General features: G+C 49.3%; 1 protein-coding gene across 11 annotated transcripts in view; it reads left to right on the forward strand.

Annotated features, from left to right (window-relative positions):
* LOC100357058 (rho GTPase-activating protein 17) overlaps positions 1 to 21,713 on the forward strand; it is a 93,087-nt gene that overhangs the window by 23,948 nt on the left and 47,426 nt on the right. For all 11 annotated transcript variants that reach the window (XR_011384647.2, XR_516932.5, XR_011384648.2 and 8 more), the window contains exons 2-3: positions 15,030 to 15,069; positions 19,631 to 19,735. Coding sequence is in view for 6 of the 11 variants with exons in the window: in XM_008257896.5 (XP_008256118.1) it covers positions 15,030 to 15,069; positions 19,631 to 19,735 (145 nt within the window). In the remaining 5 variants the exon portion in view is untranslated. The remainder of the gene's footprint in view (positions 1 to 15,029; positions 15,070 to 19,630; positions 19,736 to 21,713) is intronic.

A 21,713-nucleotide genomic window follows, 5' to 3' on the forward strand; every position in this document is an offset into this window, starting at 1 on the left:
TTTCCATTTCTCTTTCTCAAGAGCTCTTCAAAGTGGAGACTGGCTCATTCTCCTTTTTTTTTTTTTTTTCCTTTTCTTTTCCTCCTCAGTTCTTGATATTTAGCGAGAGCTCTGTAAATACTAAGATCTAAACACCTTGGAGCAAGTCCACCCTAGGGTAGAAGGCTTGGAGTTAAGAGAACTGCTTCAGCCGCCTGTGTGTACAGACCTCAGAACTGCTGGTGCAGGCATTTTGACAGCCTCAGGACCAGCAGGGTGATGCACAGCAGCTTACGAAGTTGATCCTTTGATGAAGGGTTTTGCTAACTCACCACGCATTCTGTCTCGAGGTTTCTGTTTATTGTGTGCCTGAGTTCTCTTCGGTGGCCCCCGGCCCACGCTGCATTATCACAACCAACCCTTTGTTGCGGTTGAACAGCCTGCCCTGCTTCTGGTATAAGTCGGACAGAAGTTTTTGTCTTTGAGGCTTGAGCTCAACAGTATCTTCTTCCAGGGAGAAGCTGGAACAGCTTGATGACTTCAGTAAGGTCGTTCTTTGATAAGACTTGGGTTTTATCTGAAGGTTGTTATTTGTTGTGAATCTCAGGACAGCCCACGTTCCGTGAGCTCTCATTCGGTGGTAGAGACCATGTTAAGTGAAATAAATGAGAAATTAGATCATGTTTCTAGGTAACCATTGCAGTGGTGGCATTATTATTATTATTATAGTTATTTTACTCCTGTTTTACAGTGGAACACAGGAGAGCTTGCAATGGCTGATGACGCTGGAATGCAAGTCAAGTCTGACTCCAGAGCCCTACTCTTAGCTTCCACTATCTCGTTTGTCCTTATCCTTTTTCTAAAATGAAACTTAGGATGTGGGATTCACTGGTTTCTTTATCAGTCAGTTTACTCAGCTTGGGAAGGCAAGAGACTAAGCCCAGTTGTGACTCATGCCCTTGAGACACATTCTGGGCAGCTCTCACCTCCAAAGGGCACATTTATGGCCTCGTGCACATGAACACTTCTGACTGTCTTTGCTTCTGTCCACTGTTGCCTGCTGGGCCTCCAGCTGCTCTACCTGCCAACTCCAGTGCACGCACCAGGACTAACGAGTGTGCTACCAGCTTCTGCCATGCTGGCTCTCAATGCCGGCTGCACTTGGGAAGTGAAAGAAAAACCACCAAGCTACACCACAGAGGTTCGGATTCAGTTCTTGTGGGCTGAGGTCCTGTTGATTCAAAGCACGTTAAGTATCCCTTATCTGAAACGTGTGGGACCAAAAGTGTTTCAGAGTTCAGGTTGTTTTTTTTTTTTTTAATTGGCTTTTGGAACGTTTGTATATGCATAATGAGATGTCTTGGACATGGGACCCAAGTCTAAACATGAAATTCATTTATGTTTTGTACATACCTTGCACACATAGCCTAAAGATGAATTTCTACAATATTTTTAATTTGTGCATGAAAGAAAAGTTTTATGGTATGGCCTTTCCCACTTGTGGCATTATGTTTGTGCTCAAAAAGGTTCAGATTTTGAAACATTTCAAATTTTTAAACGAAAAATGCTCAACTCATATTTTTTTAAATGTATTTTTTAAAGATTTATTTATTTATTTGAAAGGCAGAGTTACAGAGAGGTAGAGGCAAACAGAGAGAGAGAAAGAGAGATCTTCCATCTACTGTTTCACTCCCCAAATGGCTGCAATGGCTAGAGCTGGGCCAATCCGAAGCCAGGAGCCAGGAGCTTCTTCCGGGTCTCCCACATTGGTGCAGAAGCCCAAGCACTTGGGCCATCGTCCACTGCTTTCCCAGGCCATAGCAGAGAGCTGGATCAGAAATGTAGGAGCCAGGACTCAAAATGGTGCCCATATGGGATGCTGGCACTGCAGGCAGTGGCTTTACCCAATATACCACAGCACCGGCCCCAAACACGTTTATTTTTTATTGTTAAATGTCTTGAGTTATTCTCCTCATCTTTTAAAAAATATTTATTTATTTGCTTGTTTGTTTGAAAAGCAGAATGACAGAGGAGGGTGGGGGGAGAGAGAGAGAGATCTTCTATCCACTATTTCACTTCCCAGATGACCACAACAGCTGGGGCTGGACCAGGCCAAAGCTAGGATCCAGGAACTCCATCTGGGTCTTCCACCTGGGTGGCAGGGGCTCAGGTTTTTGGACCATCTCCCACTGCCTTCCCAGGTGCGTAAGCAGGGAGCTCAATTGGAAGCAGAGCAGCTCGGACCCAGCACTCTGATGAGGGGTTGCAGCATCACAGCCCCTTAACCTGGCACACCACAGTGCTGGCTCCCAATCAACTTGATTGAGGTACACTTTACATATATCAGCAAATTCATCCTTTTTAGGTGTGCTGCTCAGTGATTTTTAGTGGTTGTATAGAATTGGGTAACCATCACCACTATTCAATTTTAGGGTGTTGGCATCACCTCCAGTGAGGCCTGTTGTGCTCCTGCACAGTTAAGCCCTATCTCTCTCCCATCCCCAGCCAACCATTCATCTGCTTTCTTCTTTCATAGATTTGCTTTCTCTGCCCATTTCACAGAAATGAAATCATCTGTGTTCTTTTTAAAGCCTTAAAAATTAGGGTTAATATTGGGGCACAGTGGAATAAGCCACCATATGACACCGGCATTTCACAGGGGCACTGGTTCGAGTCCTGGCTGCTCCACCTTCAATCTGACTCCCTGCTAATGTGCCTGGGAAAGCAGTGAAGGATGGCTCAAATCATTGGGCCTCTGCATCCACATGGCAGGCCCCGATGAAGCTCCTTGCTCCTAGCTTGGTCTTGATACAGCCCTGGGCTTTGCAGCCATTTGGGGAGTGAACCAGCGATGGAAGATCTCTTTCTCTCTCTGCCTTTCAAACAAACAAATCAACCTTTAAAAACGAAACAAAACAAAACAAACCAAAAAAAAAGTATAACATGCAGCCATAGTTGAGAGCCACTGTAACCTGCTATTTTATTTTATTTTTTCCTTCTCCACTGTTCCCAAGGCTCAGAGTGACTCAGAAAAAACAATAGGCCCCTGCCAGGGACACCTTTTAGATAAGCTCTGAGCTAAATGGGTCCTTGTGAGTAGGACTGGGAACGTGTGATCCTTTATGACCTGCATGCTAGGGGAGTCCAAAGGTGCTGAGTTAGGAAGAACTGCTCAGAAAGGAGCCTGACGACCTGTCTCGGCCACAGCTCTGAGTCAGCCCAGGTGCAGAGACTGAGCCCTTGGCACTTCTGCTGTAGGTTTTTGTGTGTGTTTCAGTTCCTCCCGCCCTCCTTAGCTGTAACCTGGACTCCCTTGTGGTCTCCCTGCCCCCGGCTGCCTTCAGCTCATAGCCCTCTGTGCACTGTCTGCACCGTGCTTTGTGCAGAATACTTCTCAGGTAGTTTTGACTGCTAACATTGGTTTTGCTATCCCAGACTCAGCTGCCTCTGGGTCGGAGCAGGTACCCTGGCCCACAGGAGTAGGCTGGGGAGTGAAGTGCTTGAGAGCGCACTGAGGGAAGCACCAAGTGTGATGGTGGCAGAGAAGTTTCCTTCAGACTTTGCCATAGGCAGGAAACCTTGGTGGAGCTGTTAGGCTTAGGTCACGTGGTCAGGGCACGGACAGCAAATAGATTCCATTTCATATGCCAGAGGGGAAAAAGCCAACTGACCAAACACAAAGCTTCCATGTGAAGGAAAGCGATAACCCTCCATCCAGGTTATCTTCCCATGTAACTGTTCATCTTAGTCACAGATCGGAATTCAAATAACGTGAAGGTTGGGTGGAGGTTGATACGGGCGTTGTTACTGTTGTTTAAAGTGAAAAATGGAGGAATAACCCTGTCTTAGAGAAGGTATGAGCATGTGGACCAAGCCTCATGTCTTGAGGGCGATGATTCAGAGTATAGAACTCCAGTCTTAGGTCTGTTTTTCCTGTATCTTTGCTAAGATATTTTGTACTTGATCGTTTCTCCCTGCTAAATACCCTTTTTCTTGTCAGCATTAAAGTATGGGAACAATTTTTTTTCAGTCCTTTCTAAACTACTTTGTGGAATGTGTAGCAAATTGTTTCATTTATGAAGTGTCAGAGGGTCCTTTATTTTTAAAATCCAATTAAGTAGATTAGATTTCAGACTCCTTCTCAGAAATTTAAGAAGGCAGCCCATCTAATGAGATGAAATAGTGAGAGCTCACTCAGCCCACCGCCCCGCCGTGAAATCCAACGACTGCATCCGTGCTGAGTGCAAGGGCTCAAGTGGATCTTGTGAGTACTTGTCGCCGGAGGCGACAGTGTTGCACGAAGTTGGATTCCCCGCACAACAGCACACACGGTGGATCTGCTTGCTGTAATTTCACAGTGAATGCAAAGCAGTGGACTGTGGCAGGTTTTCTGTTGTGACCCTCTGTGCAGTATTCAGGTCCCTGGGGATATCAGTACTAGCTTATACCATTTCTCGAAGATGCCCTTAAGATATTTCCACATCACCAGGATTGAACACCACTTTATCAAGAATTTCTTGCTGTGCACATTTCGCTCTCATTCTAATTAGCAGAGCAGAGTGGATGCACATGTAAACAGCAGCAGCAATGGTGGTCGCTTCTGTGAGTTTGTAAACCAGGGAACGATAGCGCTGGGCCAAGGGGGCAGTGGGAACCGTTGGTGTTTGTTGTTGGTGTTGGTGACCCGGCCACGCACTTGTGAGTGCACTGGGTGGGAGCAAGTGGAACTCCTGCCTTCAAGGCCCCAGAAAGGCTGAAAGGATCGAAAAGGAGACATTTGACACAGTCTTGAAAAGCCAGCGTCTCTCGGTCTCTGAAAGGCATGCTGGGAAAGTGCACAAATCCCCTCCAGAGTAAGAAGAATTTGGATTTTCGGAAGTGATTAGAAGGGATTGAAGTTTCGTGGGAAATAGTACTTAACTCATACGTGGACCAGGGCGTCATCAAACTCTGGCTTGCAGGCCAAATCTGGAGGCCACAGGCTCAGCATGGTTTTTGCATTTTTAAATGCTTGAAAAAAAAAAATCAAAAGGGGAACACGATTTTGTGACCCATGAAAATTAGGTGAAATTCAGCTGTCCGTGCCCATACATGAAGTTTGGCTGGAACGGGGCCAGGTTCCTTCGTCTGTGCGTAGTCTGTGGCTGCGCTTGCTGCGATGGCAGAGCTGAGGAGTGCAATGGGCCGCAGCCTGCATGCCTGAAGTGTTTGTTCTTCGGTCTTTCCAGAGCAAGTCTGCTGAGCCCTTACATACAGAATCGTTTTATTTATTTATTTTTTAAAAAGATTTATTTTTATTTATTTGAAAGTCAGAGTTACACAGAGAGAGAAGGAGAGGCAGAGAGAGAGAGAGGTCTTCCATCCGCTGGTTCACTCCCCAGTTGGCCACAATGGCCAGAGCTGCGCTGATCTGAAGGCAGGAGCTTCTTATGGGTCTCCCACATGGGTGCAGGGGCCCAAGCATGTGGGCCATCTTCTACAGCTTTCCCAGGCCATAGCAGAGAGCTGGTCATAAGTGGAGTAGCCGAGACTCGAACCGGCGCATATATAGGATGCTGGCACTGCAGGCGGCAGCTTTACCTTCTATATCACAGCACTGGCCCCCAGAATGGTTTTATTTGCGTCATATACTGAACTGTGTCTGTAAGTAGAGATCAGAAAGACAGCAGCAGTCATATCTCAGTGTTTTGAGGGCACACGTGGGTGGAGGTGGGCATGGAGGACAGATTTGCGGATTTCTTTCTTGTCACTTGCGTCCCCGGTTGCTAGGCTGTGCCTTCACGCTGGTACTTTATGATCAGGGTCAGTTTGGGCACTGCTTCTTGAAGATGAAGCACGGTGTCAAAGAAGAGAAAATAGACGTCCGCCTCAGCCTCACGGACAGCCCTCGGAGTGAGCCTGAGAGCCTGCTTGCATGGTTTGTACCACATCCTGTAAGCACCAAATGTTTTCCTGCAAATGGCCAAATGGTAAATACTTTGAGCTCTGCAGGCCATAAGGTCTGTCTCCCAGCAACCCTACTTTGCCATCATAGCCAAAAAGCATCATAAATAATTCATAACCAAATGAGCCTGGCTGTGTACCAATAAGACTTGATTAATACATACTGAAATTTGAATTTCATGTGATTTCCATGTATTTCAAAACATTATTCCCATTTTGGTTTTCTACAACCAGTTAAAAACAAAGCCTCCTGGTAGCTCCCTGGCCATATAGAATTGGGTGGTGAGCTGGATTTGACCTGTAGATGTAGTTTGCTGATTGCTGGGACACACAGCCCTAGTGTCCAGGGCTTCTGGATTTGCATCCTGTAATTCCATTTACTAGCCTGTGGTCCTGGGTAGTTACCTCTCAGAGCCTCACTTTTGCTCACCTGTAAAATGGGGGTCATAGTAGTCCCTACTACATAGGAATGATGTGAGATTTAAGGTAAGAATAGATGTTGTTGTCAGCAGAGGGAAGTGGTTGGCATGGAAAGCCACTGTTAAGTGTTAACTGCAACCCTTCTTAGCTCTCAGAAAGGCTCCGAGGGACCCCCAGCCTTGAAGAAACCACTTCTTTTATTTTATTTTTTTAAAGATTTATTTATGGGCCCAGCGCTGTGGTGTACCTAGTAAAGCCGCCACCTGCAGTGTGGCATCCCACATGGGCACCAGTTCGAGTCCTGGCTGCTCCACTTATGACCAGCTCTCTGCTATGGCCTGGGAAAGCAGTAGAAGATGGCCCAAGTCCTTGGGCCCCTGCACCTGCGTGGGAGACCTGGAAGAAACTCCTGGCTCCTGCTTCGGATAGGTGCAGCTCCAGCCATCGAGGCTGACTGGGAGTGAACCAGAAGGTGGAAGACTTCTTGTCCTCTCTCTCTGCCTCTCTGTAACTTTCTGCTTTACAAAAATCAGAGTTACACAGGGAGAGAAGAGAAGAGAAGAGAGGGGAGGGGAGGGGAGGGGAGGGGAGGGGAGGGGAGGAGAGGAGAGGAGAGGACCATCTGCTGGTTCACTCTCCAGATGGCTGCAACTGGGCTAGGCTAAAACTAGAAGCCAGGAGCCTGCTCTGGGTCTCTCACATGGGTGCAGCATACTTGGCCATCCTCGGCTGCCTTTCCCAGGCCATCAGCAGGGAGCAGGATCAGAAGCAGAGCAGCTGGGACTGTCAGCGGTGCCCTTATGGGATGCTGGCCCTGCAGGCTGTGGTTTAACCCACTGTGCCACAGCACCAGCCCCCCAGAAACCACTTCCGATATGGAGGTTTGACTCTCTTGACCTGTCTGCAGTCCACAGTTGGATTAGATTCAGAATGAGGACGGATGGTTTGGGTGGGGCTGCCTTGATTTCCTGCAATTAAATGCTATAAATAGGCCGGCACCGTGGCTCACTAGGCTAATCCTCCACCTTGCGGCGCCGGCACACCGGGTTCTAGTCCCGGTTGGGGCGCCGGATTCTGTCCCGGTTGCCCCTCTTCCAGGCCAGTTCTCTGCTATGGCCAGGGAGTGCAGTGGAGGATGGCCCAGGTGCTTGGGCCCTGCACCCCATGGGAGACCAGGTAAAGCACCTGGATCCTGGCTCCTGCCATCGGATCAGCGCGGTGCGCCGGCTGCAGCGGCGGCCATTGGAGGGTGAACCAATGGCAAAGGAAGACCTTTCTCTCTCTCTCTCTCACTGTCCACTCTGCCTGTCAAAAAAAAAAAAAAAAGCTATAAATAGGTTATGATATGTCCACATATAGATGTACTATGCAGCCATCAAAACAGAAGGAGGTAGAGCTGTACATCTGTGTTCTGGCCTGTGAAGGTGCCCGTCATGTCTGTGTGTGTGTGTGTGTGTGTACTGCATGTATAATATCTGCGTGCCTATGGATGTGTGTGTCACTTAAAATCGGGATTTCTTAACCTGGGCACTGTTGACCCTGGGCCCTTTGGTAGGCAGAATAACGTTCTCCCTGCCCATAGCTGTCCAGGTCCTACTCCACAGAAGCTGTGAATGTGTTGGGCAGCTGTGGCACAGGGGAATTCAGGTGGGAGATGGAATTCGCATTGCCAATCCATAGAAAGTCTCCTGGACCAGTGTGATCACCGATGCCCTTCCAAGCAGAGGTTGCAAAGTCCGTTAGAGCTGGATGTGACGGTGGAAGAAAGATCCTGAGCGAATGTTGCTGGCTTTGATGTGCCCAGGCATGCGGCGGCCTCCAGGTGGTTAGGAAACATGTTCTGTCTTCAGTATCCACAAAGAAATCCAGCCCTGCTGACGCCTCAGTGTTGGCCCAACAAGACCTATTTCGAACATCTGACTTCCAGAACTATAGGAGAATAAATTAGAATCGTTTGAGCCCCTAAGCTTGAGGAGATTTGTTACAGCATCGCCAGATGAATACAGGGCCAGATCATTCCTTCTAGTTCTATATGTGATTTAGGCTTGGGGTGCATTGAGCATTGAAGATATTCAATAGCATTCTGGCTTTTACCTATAAGTTGCCAGTGTGGGGAGCAATCCGGACTAGACTAAGTTACTCGAATTAGGACTTATTCTATGCATCTGCTCTCCCACAATATGGCGCTGGGAGAGAAGTAAACAGCTTCCGCACAGCTGCCTCCAGTTCAACCAATTAACTGTAGGACTTGCTCCTGATTGGAGAGCAGCGTACTCAGCCGAGTTGGGATTGGCGGAGGAGGACTATAAAGGAGGAGAGAGACGGCATGCACCGGGAACATCTATGGGGAACATCTAGCTGAAGGAACACCCGTGCAGCCCCCGAGAGAACCGGCCGGCGGTGTGCCGCTCCCCTGCGGAAGTGGGGAATGCGGCCAGGGGGAACTGCCCTTCCACGGAGGTGGAAGGGATAGTAGCCAACCCGGGAAGAACCAGCAGCAAACCCGGGGAGGGCCGAGCAGACGAAAGAACAGCGTAGGGTCCTGTGTCGTTCCTCCACGAAGAGGGGGAGCGACAGCCAGAAGCAACCACCAGACATTACCAGGTGTCTCCAAGGGGACACTCTTGCCTCCCACTGAGAACCACTGGTTTAAATTTAGAAAAAAAAAATTAGAAATTCTTCAGAAATCTGTAATAATAGTTCCCTCTGGAATGGGAATGGTTTCCACTCCTTTTTTTTTTTTTCTTTTTTAAGATTTACTTATTTATTTGGAAGGCAGAGTTAGAGCGAGTGAGCTAGCGAGAGATCTATCTGCTGACTCACTCCCCAAATAGCCGCAACAGTCAGGCCTGGGCCAATCAGAAGCCAGGAGCCAGGAACTTCTTCTGGGTCTCCCACATGGATGCAGGGACCCAAGCACTTGGGCCGTCTTCCACTGCTTTCCCAGGCGCATTAGTGGGGAGCTGGGTCAGAAGTGGAGCAGCCAGGACTTGAACTGGCACCCATATGGCTTTACCTGCTATACCACAGTGCCAGCTCCTCCACTCTTTTTTTTTTTTTTTGACAGGTAGAGTTTTAGACAGTGAGAGAGAGGCCGCCACGGCCGGAACTACGCTGATCCGAAGCTAGGAGCCAGGTGCCCCCTCCTAGTCTCCCACGCGGGTGCAGGGGCCCAAGCACCTGGGCCATCCTCCACTGCCCTCCTGGGTCGCAGCAGAGAGCTGGACTGGAAGAGGAGCAACTGGGATCAGAACCCAGCACCCATATGGGATGCCGGTGCTGCAGGTGGAGGATTAACCAAGTGAGCCATGGCACCAGCCACTCCTCTTTTAACATAAAGTTTAAGAACTGTGAATGTGAATGGTTTTACCTTTTTTTTTTTTTTTTGCCATTTTTAAAGGCTTTGAAACACTGTCACACATTTCAGTTGTGGTCTTTGTGGATTTTACTGCAGAAGGCAATTCTGTACACCTGATGGCTGCCTTTCTACCTAGTTGTATTCAGGTTTCCCCCTTGCAGCTGTTTTCTTTTACCCTTCCCCTGTGGTTGAGACTGCCATCCCTTGGTCCGTTGGCACCTCTCTCACGGCAGGAAGGCTCTGGGCAGGAGCACGCGGATTTGGTCTCTGACCCCATGGGACTCGGGGTCTAGTAGGTCAGTGACACTCGGTGCTTGGAGACCACAGCCTGCACTGAGTGTTTCTGCCCGTGGCTCTTGCCGTGCACGGTCTGTGAAGGTGTAGATGCCCCAGGGGGCAGAGTTGGGATCCTGGGAAGCAGCCTGGAGGCTATGAGCCATGGGATTGGGCACTGGAGTGTAGTGACAGTGATGACAGTAACTGTGCCGCAAGTCAGCCCCTGAGTGGAGATGGAAGTTGTCAGGCCAATTGGAAATTTTCCTTTGACCCTGTCTGCTGGTCTTGAGCATTTTTGCTTTTTTCCTTTGGTACCATGAACTCCTTCTGATTGGGAACATTTCTGTTTTTTCCTTGCCTGGTAAGTGGGCTGAGTGAAACTTCCTGTTGGCCACCACTGAAGCATTGGCGGTGACCACACCTTGTGTGGGGGAAAGGTGAGCAGCGCACGAAGGCCTGCACAGCTCTGCTGCTTTACGGCCCCAGGCATCATAAGGAGAAATGTGCTTTACCAAAACGTAAATTGAAAATCCGGCCGCTCTCGCCCCGTCTGAATGGCCAGTGAACTTGCAGAGGGGCTTGCCCAGGGAACAACAAGCCGCAGGGTGACACGGCGAGTGGGAAGTTCCTTCCTGAGTCGTATTGTTTTTGCAGTCATGGACAGGAAGCGTTCAAGTGTGTTTTCAAGCACAGAACCTCGAACACAAAGAAGGTTCTGACAAAGCAGAAAAGACCCATAGGCCAAATGTTTTGGTTTGTGCAGCAAAATGTCTGACTTAATACAATCTGACTTAGCAAGCATTGTTTTTATTATTGGATCACTTTGTCTACTGTTTTAATTTCTTGTCTGTCAGTGTCTTGATAAATCCAGTCTGTCCCCTGCCTGCTCTTTTTGCTTTAATAAACTCAAAACAAAACAAAACCCCACCATGAAAAAAAATAACACATCTTGGTAAAAACCAACAAATTTCTATGGTTAATGTATCTGGCTAGTGAGTGGGTGCCTCGGCCAGTATTCTGAATAGATTCCCTTCGATAAAAATTCCCCGTCACTGACAAATATGAACATTCCCAAACAGTCCAGGATGGATAGGGCTAAGCTGGGCATCCACTGTGATGCGGGAAATCAGATCATTTGGATCACAAAATGGGGGAGGTAGGGACACTAATGGGTCCATAAACTTAAGGTGCAGTTAGCACAGGGCCAGCAGAGGAATCTCTCTGTGAGGGAGCCACCCCAGTTTGTACGTTATATTCTGCAATGTTGATTTGCCATTTGAGTGTCATCTTTCCTGATTATAGGTCATTTTTAATAATTTCAGTGAATCTTTTTTTTTTTTTTTTTTTTTTGACAGGCAGAGTTAGACAGTGAGAGAGAGAGACAGAGAGAAAGGTCTTCCTTTTCCATTGGTTCACCCCCCTCCAAGTGGCCGCTACGGCTGGCGCGTTGTGCTGATCTGAAGCCAGGAGCCAGGTGCTTCCTCCTGGTCTCCCATGCGGGTGCAGGGCCCAAGGGCTTGGGCCATCCTCCACTGCACTCCCGGGCCACAGCAGAGAGCTGAATTAGAAGAGAAGCAACCGGGACAGGATCCGACGCCCCGACCAGGACTAGAACCCGGTGTGCTGGCGCCGCGGGCGGAGGATTAGCCTAGTGAGCCGCAGTGCTGGCCAATTTCAGTGAACCTTAAAATCTAAGGCACAATGAATCTTTTCTTAAAATTAATCTTATTCGTATACTATGCAGAATATCCACAAAGGCAGGGAACATAAGGCAAACTCACATTTAAACAGTATGCCTGCATTTTCATATAGTATGCTCAGTATATTTCTCCGCTTCCAAAGACCTTTTCAGGTAAATGACCTCTAAACTTAAAACATAACAGTGTTACTTTGGGACAAGGACAATAAATATACCAACTTTTATTTTGGATGAGGTCTGTGTCCTATTATTCTTTTGTAGAGATTGACAGTTGGACTCATTGCTTTAAGTTGGAGGTACTTCATCTCTAACCATACCAAGAATGTGACTTAAAAATATAGCACACTGTCTTTTTTAAATTAATTAAAATATTTGAAAGGCAGAGTTACAGAGAGATAGAGGCAGAGGGAGAGGGAGAGGTCTTCCATCTGCTGGTTTACTACCCAGATAGCCGCAACGGCTGGAGCTGTGCCAATCTGAAGCCAGGAGCCAGGAGCTTCCTCCAGGTCGCCCACGTGGGTGCAGGGCCCCAAGGACTGGGGTCATCTTCCTCTGCTTTCCCAGGTCATTATCAGAGAGCTGGATTGGGAGTGGAGCAGCCAGGACACAAAGTGGCACCCATATGGGATGCCGGCACTGCAGGCGGCAGCTTTACCTGCTACGCCACAGTGCAGACCCCTCACATACTGTCTTAAGTTTGGAACCATGTATGCATGTAGTTTAAAAATTAAGAATCATAGTAAATAGCTTATCACAAAACACAATAAATTCTTTTTTTAAAATAGATTTATTTATTTATTTGAAAATCAGAGTTACACAGAGAGAGAGAGGCAGAGAGAGAGGGAGAGAGAGAGGAGCTCTTCCATCCGCTGGTTCACTCCCCAATTGGCTGCAACTGCTGGAGCTGCGGCAGTCTGAAGCCAGGAGCCAGGAGCTTCCTCCGGGTCTCCCATGTGGGTGCAGGGGCCCAACTACTTGTGCCATCCTCCACTGCTTTCCCAGGCCACAGCAGAGAGCTGGATCAGAAGTAGAGCAGCTGGGATACGATGAGGAATACTGGTGCTGCAGATGGTGGCTTCACCCGTAGTGCCACACAGCACCAGCCCCTACTTGCTATCTTTGCCTTTATTTTCTTTGTGACTGTTGCAGCATTGTGCTCATAAATGTTTTAAAGTAGGGTGTCAAAAAAAGAAAAAACCCTGATTTGATTTGTTTGTAGTTGTTTGTATATTTTATTTTGATTTAAGTTACTAGTGTGAGTTCCCTGAACAAGGAGCTGTGGAAAGATGGACATAACACAGTTCTCCTGAGCCCGTTCTAGTATACTGCTGGGTTGTCACTGATTCTCCCGTACTTGCTAGCAGTCCACATTGGAATTCTAGAATAAGTTTTCTCCTATTATTTTTTTTTTAAGGGTAACTTGTTTTGTAAGAGGATATGCAAGGTACTTCAAAAAGAGAGGTGGACATTGTGGCGTAGTGGGTTAGGCTGCGGCCTGGAACATGCACTTCCCATCAGAGTGCCTCTGGATCCAGTCCTGCCAGTCACACCCTGGGAGGCAGCACCCTGGCCAGAGCAGAAAAGGAGAAAGTTGTAGAGCCCAGGAGGGGTGTTTGCTAGGCGGAGGTGGGTGTGCTGGTGAGCGGCAGGGAAGGCTATGATGGGGAAGCTGTGGTCTCCTGTTAGCCGTGTTCCTGCACATGACCTAGCTGTGCGACTACCCGTGTCTGGCGCTTCAGCTTCGCCTGTGCCATGTGTCCAGCAAGAGCTAGGCATGGCATACTTCAGCTTGCTGCTGGAGACACTCGGGCGTGGAGCTGAAGTGGGGGCTGGAGCCTTGGCTGGAGCCTTTGGCCCTTGGAGGTATTTGGTCAGGTCAGAGTTCTGGTTTCCTGCAGCAGCTGGTTAAAGAGCCACTCCTGCATGCACCTGCAGGTTAGCAGGGACGCTGCTGTGATGGTTGGTACTGGGACCCTCTCTGGCAGTGTCCAGCTTGAGTAACATGCTGCTGCCCTGAGTGTAGGCTGGGATGGCGGAGGGGTCCATGGTACTTCTTGCCCTCACCCACAGCTGGTACTGCTCTAGCTAAGCAGTGTTTTGAGGTCATTCCAGGGGTCCCATTCACTTTTTGGCTGAATATTTTTTCCTTCTCTTGCATTAGTTCATAGCCAAGATCACACAGTCTTTCTCACCCCTACTCCTCCCCTTCCATTCTGAATTCCCCAAATGCTCACAACAGCCAGGGCTAGACGAGGCCAAAGTCAGGAGTCCAGAACTCAGTCCAGGTCTCCCCCATCCGAGGCAGGGACTCAAGTGCTTGAACCATCACCTGCCTTCCAGGGTGTGCTTGGCAGGAAGCTACAACCAGGAGCATGCAAAACCCAGATTCTCCAATGAGGAATGCTGGCATCCCGAGCAATGTCTTGTGGCTGTGCCAAACCAAATCCCTGCCCTACAATATGTCTTATAAAAAGGCTCTATGTTTTTAGGTTTACTTTGGCCTCTTCCCAGACCTATCACTGTTTAGGGCAGATACAGACTTTTTCTTTCTCTTAAAAATTTCCTCGTTCATTTCAGTGGAAATTTGGTAGGGATATCAAATGACTTGAGTCCAGTCACTCTTTGAACCAGATATCCAAAAATGCACTTAAATTGTGGCAGCTTCAGGTATTCACCGTGATGCAGCCCTTCTGAACTGTAGAGAAAAGGCAAAGTTATTATGGTCTGGCAGCCGAGACTGCATCAGCTTAGAATGCCCCTCTTCTGAGTGCTGGCCACCGCCTCCGTTTCCTGGAAAGGTAGATGATGTTAATAGTTCTGTAGCATAGCAGAGGGACAGTTATGGAAACCCACTGTTTCTCCAGAAGTGAAGGTGGGGAGAAGTCAGGAGGGCACACTCAACTGCTACTGTGATTGATGGCCTAGGCTTACATCTTTGCATTGTTTCTAGGCTCGCGCCTAGCTTGTTTCAGTAAGGCTATGAAACGTGGAAATGATCATTCTAAGAACTGAAATGGAAGCTTCTGTAGCGTGGTCTGTTCCCAGAGCGTGGTCTGTAGGCTCCTGTAGTGGGCTTTGGAGCAGGGAGGGCCTTGTTAACAGTGCACTCTCGCTCCAGACCCACTGAAGTAGGCAGCAGCCGTTCGAGGTCACCTCTGTGGCTGTTATGCTCTGTAAACTTCTGTTTCTTTGGTGTTTCTAAGTTGTCCCCTGATCTGAAAGTCGGTGAAGTATTTCCCCTGATCACTTATTTCCGATTGTTCTGCTTTAACCTCCAGACTAGTAATTGTTACACTTCGTGAGCTGCTTTTCATTTCTGGATATCTAACTCGGAACTTTCAATTTTTCCCACAGAGCCGAGAAAACAGAAGTCCTCAGTGAAGATCTATTACAGGTAACAAAATAGAGACTTTTAAAAATGCTGTTTAAGGACACGGGAAAAAAAAATCCATAAGTGAGGTTGGAAGCTTGTGCGTTCTGTGTGTGTGTGTGTTTATGTGAGATGGTATCAAATTAGCCTGGTCTTGAGTAGGAAAGAAACGCAGTTGGCTGCTTGGTGATAAAAGGGGATCTGAAACTTTGGTGTTCTGTGATGAGGGTCACATGGGGCTAGGCCTACTCTCAGGTTCCAGGTGTTGGGGTGGGGCTGAGGGAGGGCCTGGCCAGGGCACGGGCACTGTGACCTGAGCTCAGGTCCTGGGTGGATGAGACTCCAGTCCGTCTCTGTGATGGCTCCCTTGATGAGACACGCCCTCCCAGTGGGAGCAGGGGGCTCGCTGGCTCCAGCCTGCAGCTCTCAGGTCTTGCTCCCTCTCATGCTATTGCACTCCAGCTCCAGACTGGGTTGGGGCCTGAAGGGCGTAGGTTCCCAGGGACAGCAGCCACTTCTCCCAGCACCACACTGAGGCCAGAGGGTGCTCTCAGCCTAGACTTTGCTTCCTCCCTGAAGACAGAGGGAACCTGGCCCGGGCCACTCCACTCTGTCCACAAGGTTTCCTAACGGTGGGCCTGGGGATTTCTCCCAGACGGCTGTGGATCCTTTATCCACATCCCTTCACCCAACCCCAGAGTACTCACGAAGGACAAACTTCTGCATAGAAGTTTCCATGAAGCCTGCTCACCTGTCTGCTTGCCTTTCATTTCCACAACCCATCAACCCATAGCAGTCATCTCAGGTGAGTCCCTGGAGAGTTTCTTCCTGTGTAGAAAGATGCTGCCCCTACTGCACCATGCCAAGGCATCCTTGTAAGTTATCACAGCCACCACAGGTGGAATGTTATCAGAGTACTTCTTGGGGTTTTCTGTTTGTTTAAGGTCTTCCCTCCCCTCCTTAGGAAAATTTTTAAATTGAGGAATAGAAGGTTTTTGAAAAAGATTTATTTAGAGGCCAGCAACTGTGTGGTGCAGTGGGTTGCACCCCCATCTGCAGCGCCGGCATCCTATATGGGCACCGATTCAAGTCCAGGCTCTCCTCTTCCAATCCAGCTCCCTGTTAATGCACCTGGGAAGGCAGCAGAAGATGGCCCAAGTGCTTGGGCCCCTGCATCCAATAGGGAAGTCCAGAAGAAGCTCCTGGTTCCTGGCTTTGACCTGGCCCAGCTCCAGCCATTGTAACCATTTGGCGAGGGAACCAATGGATGGAAGCGCTCTCTCTCTCTCTCTCTCTCTCTCTAACTCTGCCTTTCAAATAAACCTTTATATAAAAACATGTTTGTTTAAAATTATTTATTTGAAAGAGTGATATATGGAGAGAGGGAGAGAGATCTTTGATTTGTGTGTTCAGTCCCCCCAATACCTTCAACAGCCAGGACTAGGCCAAGCTGAAACAGGAGCCAGGAATTCTACCTGGGTCTCCCCTGTAGGTGGCAGGGGCCCAAGTGCTTGAGCCATCACCCACTACCTCCCAGTGTGTGTGCATTGGCAGGAAGCTGGGTTGGAAGCAGAGCTGAGATTCCAACCCAGGCATTCCAGTGTTGGATTCAGGCATCCCAAGTGGCAGGCAAACTGTTGTGCCACAAAGCCTGCCCCAAGAGTTCTTTAAAAAATCATATTCTTAACATCCCTAGTAGTTTCTATAATATATTTTAAACTCATTTTCAGATGTGGAGAATTACTCTTTGGTTCAGTTAAGCATTAACCAAACTGGATTTTCATGTCAGCATTTTCCCTCCCACGTCCCACCTTGGGTGTACACATTATCTGCTAATCCTTGAAGCCCTGAGGCAAGGCCGGTGGACCCTGCAGGCACTTGCAGGAAGACCGAGTCTGCTTGGAGCGAGGTGGCAGCTGTCCCTTTGTTCAAGGGGTTTGCCAGTGACCAGGAACCCCCGGTCTGCCCTCGCTACTCGCCGTGTTTTCCCACTCTGGTTTCGGGAGCTCTCCACTGGAAAGGAGGTGACTGGTCACAAGTTCAGACACTGGTGCCAGCCACCTGAATCCCAGGGCCAGGTGGGCCCCAGGCTCTTTGTGGCCTCAGGGATTTGCTGACTCTGGCTGTGGTTCTCAGGGCTCTCTGGAGAGTGTGCAGGTACACAAAGGGGCGTGGATTAGGGGAGTCTGCTCATACGACAGCAGCTAAGTCCCATGACGGGTCGTGAGCGGCTGGAGATGCACCCTGGGGTTCCCGTCGTGTGACAAAGACTGAGTCCAAGTCTGCCGCCCTCAGACTCGGGGAAGCTGAGGGTCTAACTTGGAGCCCGAGGCGGTGGGTGTCAGTTATGGAGCTCAGAGGCAGCCGCTGATATCTAGGCAGGAGCCCAGTCTGCCCTGGTGTGAGGACAAAAGATCAATTCACCTCCTTTTCAGGGCTCTGCAGACCCTCAGCCCACGGTGTGGCTGGGTCTTCACATCAGACCAGCGCACTGATCTCGCCTGGAAGCACCCTCACACACATGGCCACCACCATGCTTTCCCAGGGTGTTAGGTGTTCCCTGACCCACTTAAGTTAGCACTGCAAAGTTCACTCTCTCTCACTCGTGCTCTCTGTGACTCAGTTTCCATTTCTCTGCAGGAGGACCAGGGCAGTGTCCACCCCATGGGGTTGTCAGGGGGGTCAGTGAGTTGAGCTTGGCAAACGCTGGCCGCAGAGCCTCGCACGTGGGAGGGGCCGGCTGTGAGTGATTTGTTGTTACTGCCACTGCTCCACGCGGCCGAGATGATGTTCCTGGGATATTTCTCCTGTGAGGTGCACCTTGATTTGCTCTGTGTGCTCCTACCTCTTTCCTTGGGTCTCTGTTGGAGCCGCTGCCTTTTATTTTGGTTGTGCTGAGTTTCCCCGGGGAGGCTGAGAATCCCAGGCGGAGATCCAGGATGTGTTTACTGTTGTTTTGCCGACGCCTCGCACAGGGACTCAGCAGACATGTGTCCTGTTTGTTCAGAATAGTGAAAGAGCACCTTCTGTTCCTGTGACAGCATTCCCGGCCCTCAGCATCAGGCAGTGAACAGAACAGGAAGGGGCTCCTGTCCTTGTGTGCTTCTGCTAGTGGAAACAGGAATCAAAATCAAATCAAGGAGCTGCGTTCGCTTTTTATTTTGTTCCCGTGACAAATGAAGGATGTGCCTTTATTAGTTTCCTGGTGCTTTTGGGTTTTTTTATTTATTATTTTATTTGAAAGAGAGAAGAGAGAGAGAAAGAGATCTATCTATCTGACTATCTTCCCTCCACAGGCTCACTCCCTACATGCCGGCAACAGTTAGGGCTGGGCCAGACTGAATCCAGGAGCCAGGAACTCTCTCTGGGTCTCCCACGCGGGTGGCAGGGGCCCAAGGACCAGAGCCATCACCTGCTGCCTTCCAGGGTGCACATCAGCAGGAAGCTAAATTCCAAAGGGGAGGCAAGACTCAACCCTGTCCACTCTGACGCGGCTGCAGACGTCCCAGGCAGCGTCTGAACTGTCCGCCAAATGCCTTCTGCTTTTAACATTTTAAAATGTGGTCTTCATAAGATTTCGTGTGGCATCTGCTCCTGAATGCAACCCTGCTGCCAGAACAGAGTCCTGGTGATGGGGCCCTGGGACTGCAGAAAAGCTGCCCGTGCCATGAGGACCTCAGCAAGAGCACGGACTGTCTCCTTGGATAACATGTTTTTGGGGTCAAAATGAATTCTGCTCTGAATTTGTTGATTTTTCTTTAAAATAGAAAGCGTCCCCACGGGCCTGCTCTCATTTGTCATGAGTCATCAGAATGCGCATGTTTGGCATTCCTGCCTGTAAAAAGCAGCTCTCTTTGCCATAAACAGCCATATCCCAGCAGTAGTGTTCTGGGAAGCCTCTCGTGATGTGTGGGTCCCCTAGGCCAGTGTTTCTTCCTGCTTGACTCTCTAGTCTGCTTTAGAAATTTTACTTAGGAGAAAACAAAACAAAGCCCACCCCAATAAGAAATGATTTTGAAAACCTGAAATCTCAAGTCCAAGTGTTAGAACATCAACTTTGATCTTCTGTCTGATGTGCCGTGTGTAGAAGGCTCCATCGCCGTGTGCTGGAGAGATTTCCAGGTATCCCTGTGGCTTTTCCCTCTTGGCAGCGAGCCTAGACCTGCACTGTGCATTTGTAGCTCTGCTCCATTGGACATGGGGCCCTGCTGGTGCTGTAGCTTGTGCACTGACGGCCGCCATTCAGTCTGACAGCAAGTGGGAGGTCAGTGCTTCTCAACTGGGGGCCATCTTGCCCTCCGGGGGACATTTCACGGTATCTAGGGACCTTTCTTGTTGTCACAACTTGGGATTTGGGGGTCTACTGATATCTATTGGGTAGAGGCCGGAGGTGCGAAATGCACCACACTGCAGAGAACGACTCTCACAACCCAGAAGTACCCTAGCCCAAAATGTCAGTGGTGAGAACCTTGATGTTTTATACCCAAAGCAAAGAGCTGGACTGCAGGGTGTTCTCCCCACCTTCACGCCAGCACCACTCTGCTCTCGGACTGTAAAGATGACGGCTTTGTCTCTGCCTTGCCAGATCGAGCGGCGCCTGGACACAGTGCGGTCAATGTGCCACCATTCCCATAAGCGCCTGATGGCGTGCTTCCAGGGCCAGCACGGCACTGACGTCGAGAGGAGACACGTGAGTATCAGATGTGACTGGGGTCGTCCGTTCTGTCTCTGTGACATGATTGGCTAGTGTCTCCCAAGTGGCGTGAGCAGATTGGTCTCTTCTGTCACCACCCATACATGTGATACCTCCTGCAAGCCCCACTCACGCTGAATCTTCTTCCCGGGCCTTAAAGCCGCTGTTTGACATTGATAAGAGAGAGGGCGTGTTGGTTAGGAATCCTTTGATGACAGGAAGCTGACAGCCAATCTTAAATGGGCGTGGAAAGTAGAAGTAATTTACTGGCCTGCTGACTGGAAGGTCCTGAGGCTGGGAGGGGCTCGAGGTGGTCTTTGGTCTAGCATTTCAGAGGCAACAAAGCCCACATTCCGCATCCCCATTCACCCTCATCGCCTGCTGGAAGACAGGGTGAAGCTGGGCAGGGAGCTGAGATGCTCTGCCTGGCTCTGGCCGATGGGCTCCAGCTCTGGAGCCTGGGCTATGAGCCTGCCTCCAACTCACAGGCTTTGGTAGGTCTTCAAGAATAATCAGATGTTGTTGCGGACAGGAGGAAAGAGAGGCAGCAGGAGAGGCATCCGGTGTCTACTCCAGGGCACATTTGTTCAAAACATTCAGGTGCTCTCGTTGGTTATGCAGATCTGTCCTTGCTGCTCCAGGTTCCTAGCTTATGAGCACGCGCTAATAACCCTGAGAGCCCACACCCCATGAAGGTGACACACAGGGAAGCTAGGATTTGCTGTATGGCTTTGTTGTCACAGGTCTCAAAAGGAAAAGCCAGTATGCAGATGATCTATATTGCCCTTTTGTTTTTCCTGGACATTTCTGCGGCAACAGGGTTTGACAACAGGGTTTTCCCGCCTTGCACAAGAGTTCTGCTGGAAGTTTGCATCCGCCTACGAATCCAGGAATGCTCCCTGCAGGCTCCCAGCTCTCAGAACCAGACCCATCCCCTGGCTCTGCCCTGCTGTTCCTTCTCGTTCTCTTGCTGTGGTGTCTCTGCTGTTTACCCTTTAATCTGTCTCCCAGCATTCCTCTTCTCCTTCTCACAGAGTGCTGTGCTCTGAGCCACTCCTGTGTTCTCGCGGCATCTCATTAATCTGTGCCGTTGACTTCTAGATCACTTTCGGCCAAGCCAGGATCTTCCTGCCCTGGATGTCAGTTCTTCCTTCTGTGTTGACTCTCTGGAATTACACCTCTCCTGTGATGCAAGCTAGAAACCCTGGGGTGGCTTTATACTCCCTTTTATTTTCTCCTCCGCCCTCTTCTAGCTGCCTGATGAGCGCATGTGAATATCTTTTAAATGCCTCCCCCTACTGTGTCTCCACCACCTTCATTCACTTCAATGCAAGACCTGATTTCCTCTTACTGGACTGTCACCTCCTGGCTACCTTCCCTGCCTCTTACTTTCCCTCCTTTCCAGTCTGTCTTCAGCCTGAGAGCCAAAATCAGTTTTCTGAAATACAGATCAGTCTGGCTCTCCTCCTGCCTAAAAAATTAAACTTATCTTAGTGGTTCTCAGCAGGTACCAGGATTACCCTCCAGAAATATTTGGAAGAGTGTAGGGAATATTTGGGTCACCATAAGGACTGGGGGAGACTCCTAGCATTTGGAGGGTAAGAACCCAGATGGTAAAAATTCTGTAGTGCCTGGGGGACCAGTTCCACCCTTGGAAGTGCCGCATGCTAGGGCCACCTCTTAAGAGAGGCTGCCTGTTTCCCATTGCCGGAAGAAAGTCCAGGATCTGTAGCAGGACATAGCTCTGTAATCTGATCCCGTTTTTGCCTTATCAGCCTCGGGTCTCCTACTTCCTCTTATTCATTCCATCTCCTCATTCATTCCATCCGCGGGGTACCCACCAGTCCCCAGCTATGTCCCTGTTCTTCTCACAGTTATGTCCTGTTGGTTTCTGTTGTCTGCTCTGAGACATGACCCAATGTCACATACGTTCTTCGAGAACAAATAGTTATCAGAAACCTACTGCGTAAAATGC

This window comes from Oryctolagus cuniculus, chromosome 19 (genome assembly GCF_051225735.1).
Source record: "Oryctolagus cuniculus isolate XC-2025 breed Fujian yellow rabbit chromosome 19, ASM5122573v1, whole genome shotgun sequence".
NCBI lineage: Eukaryota > Metazoa > Chordata > Mammalia > Lagomorpha > Leporidae > Oryctolagus > Oryctolagus cuniculus.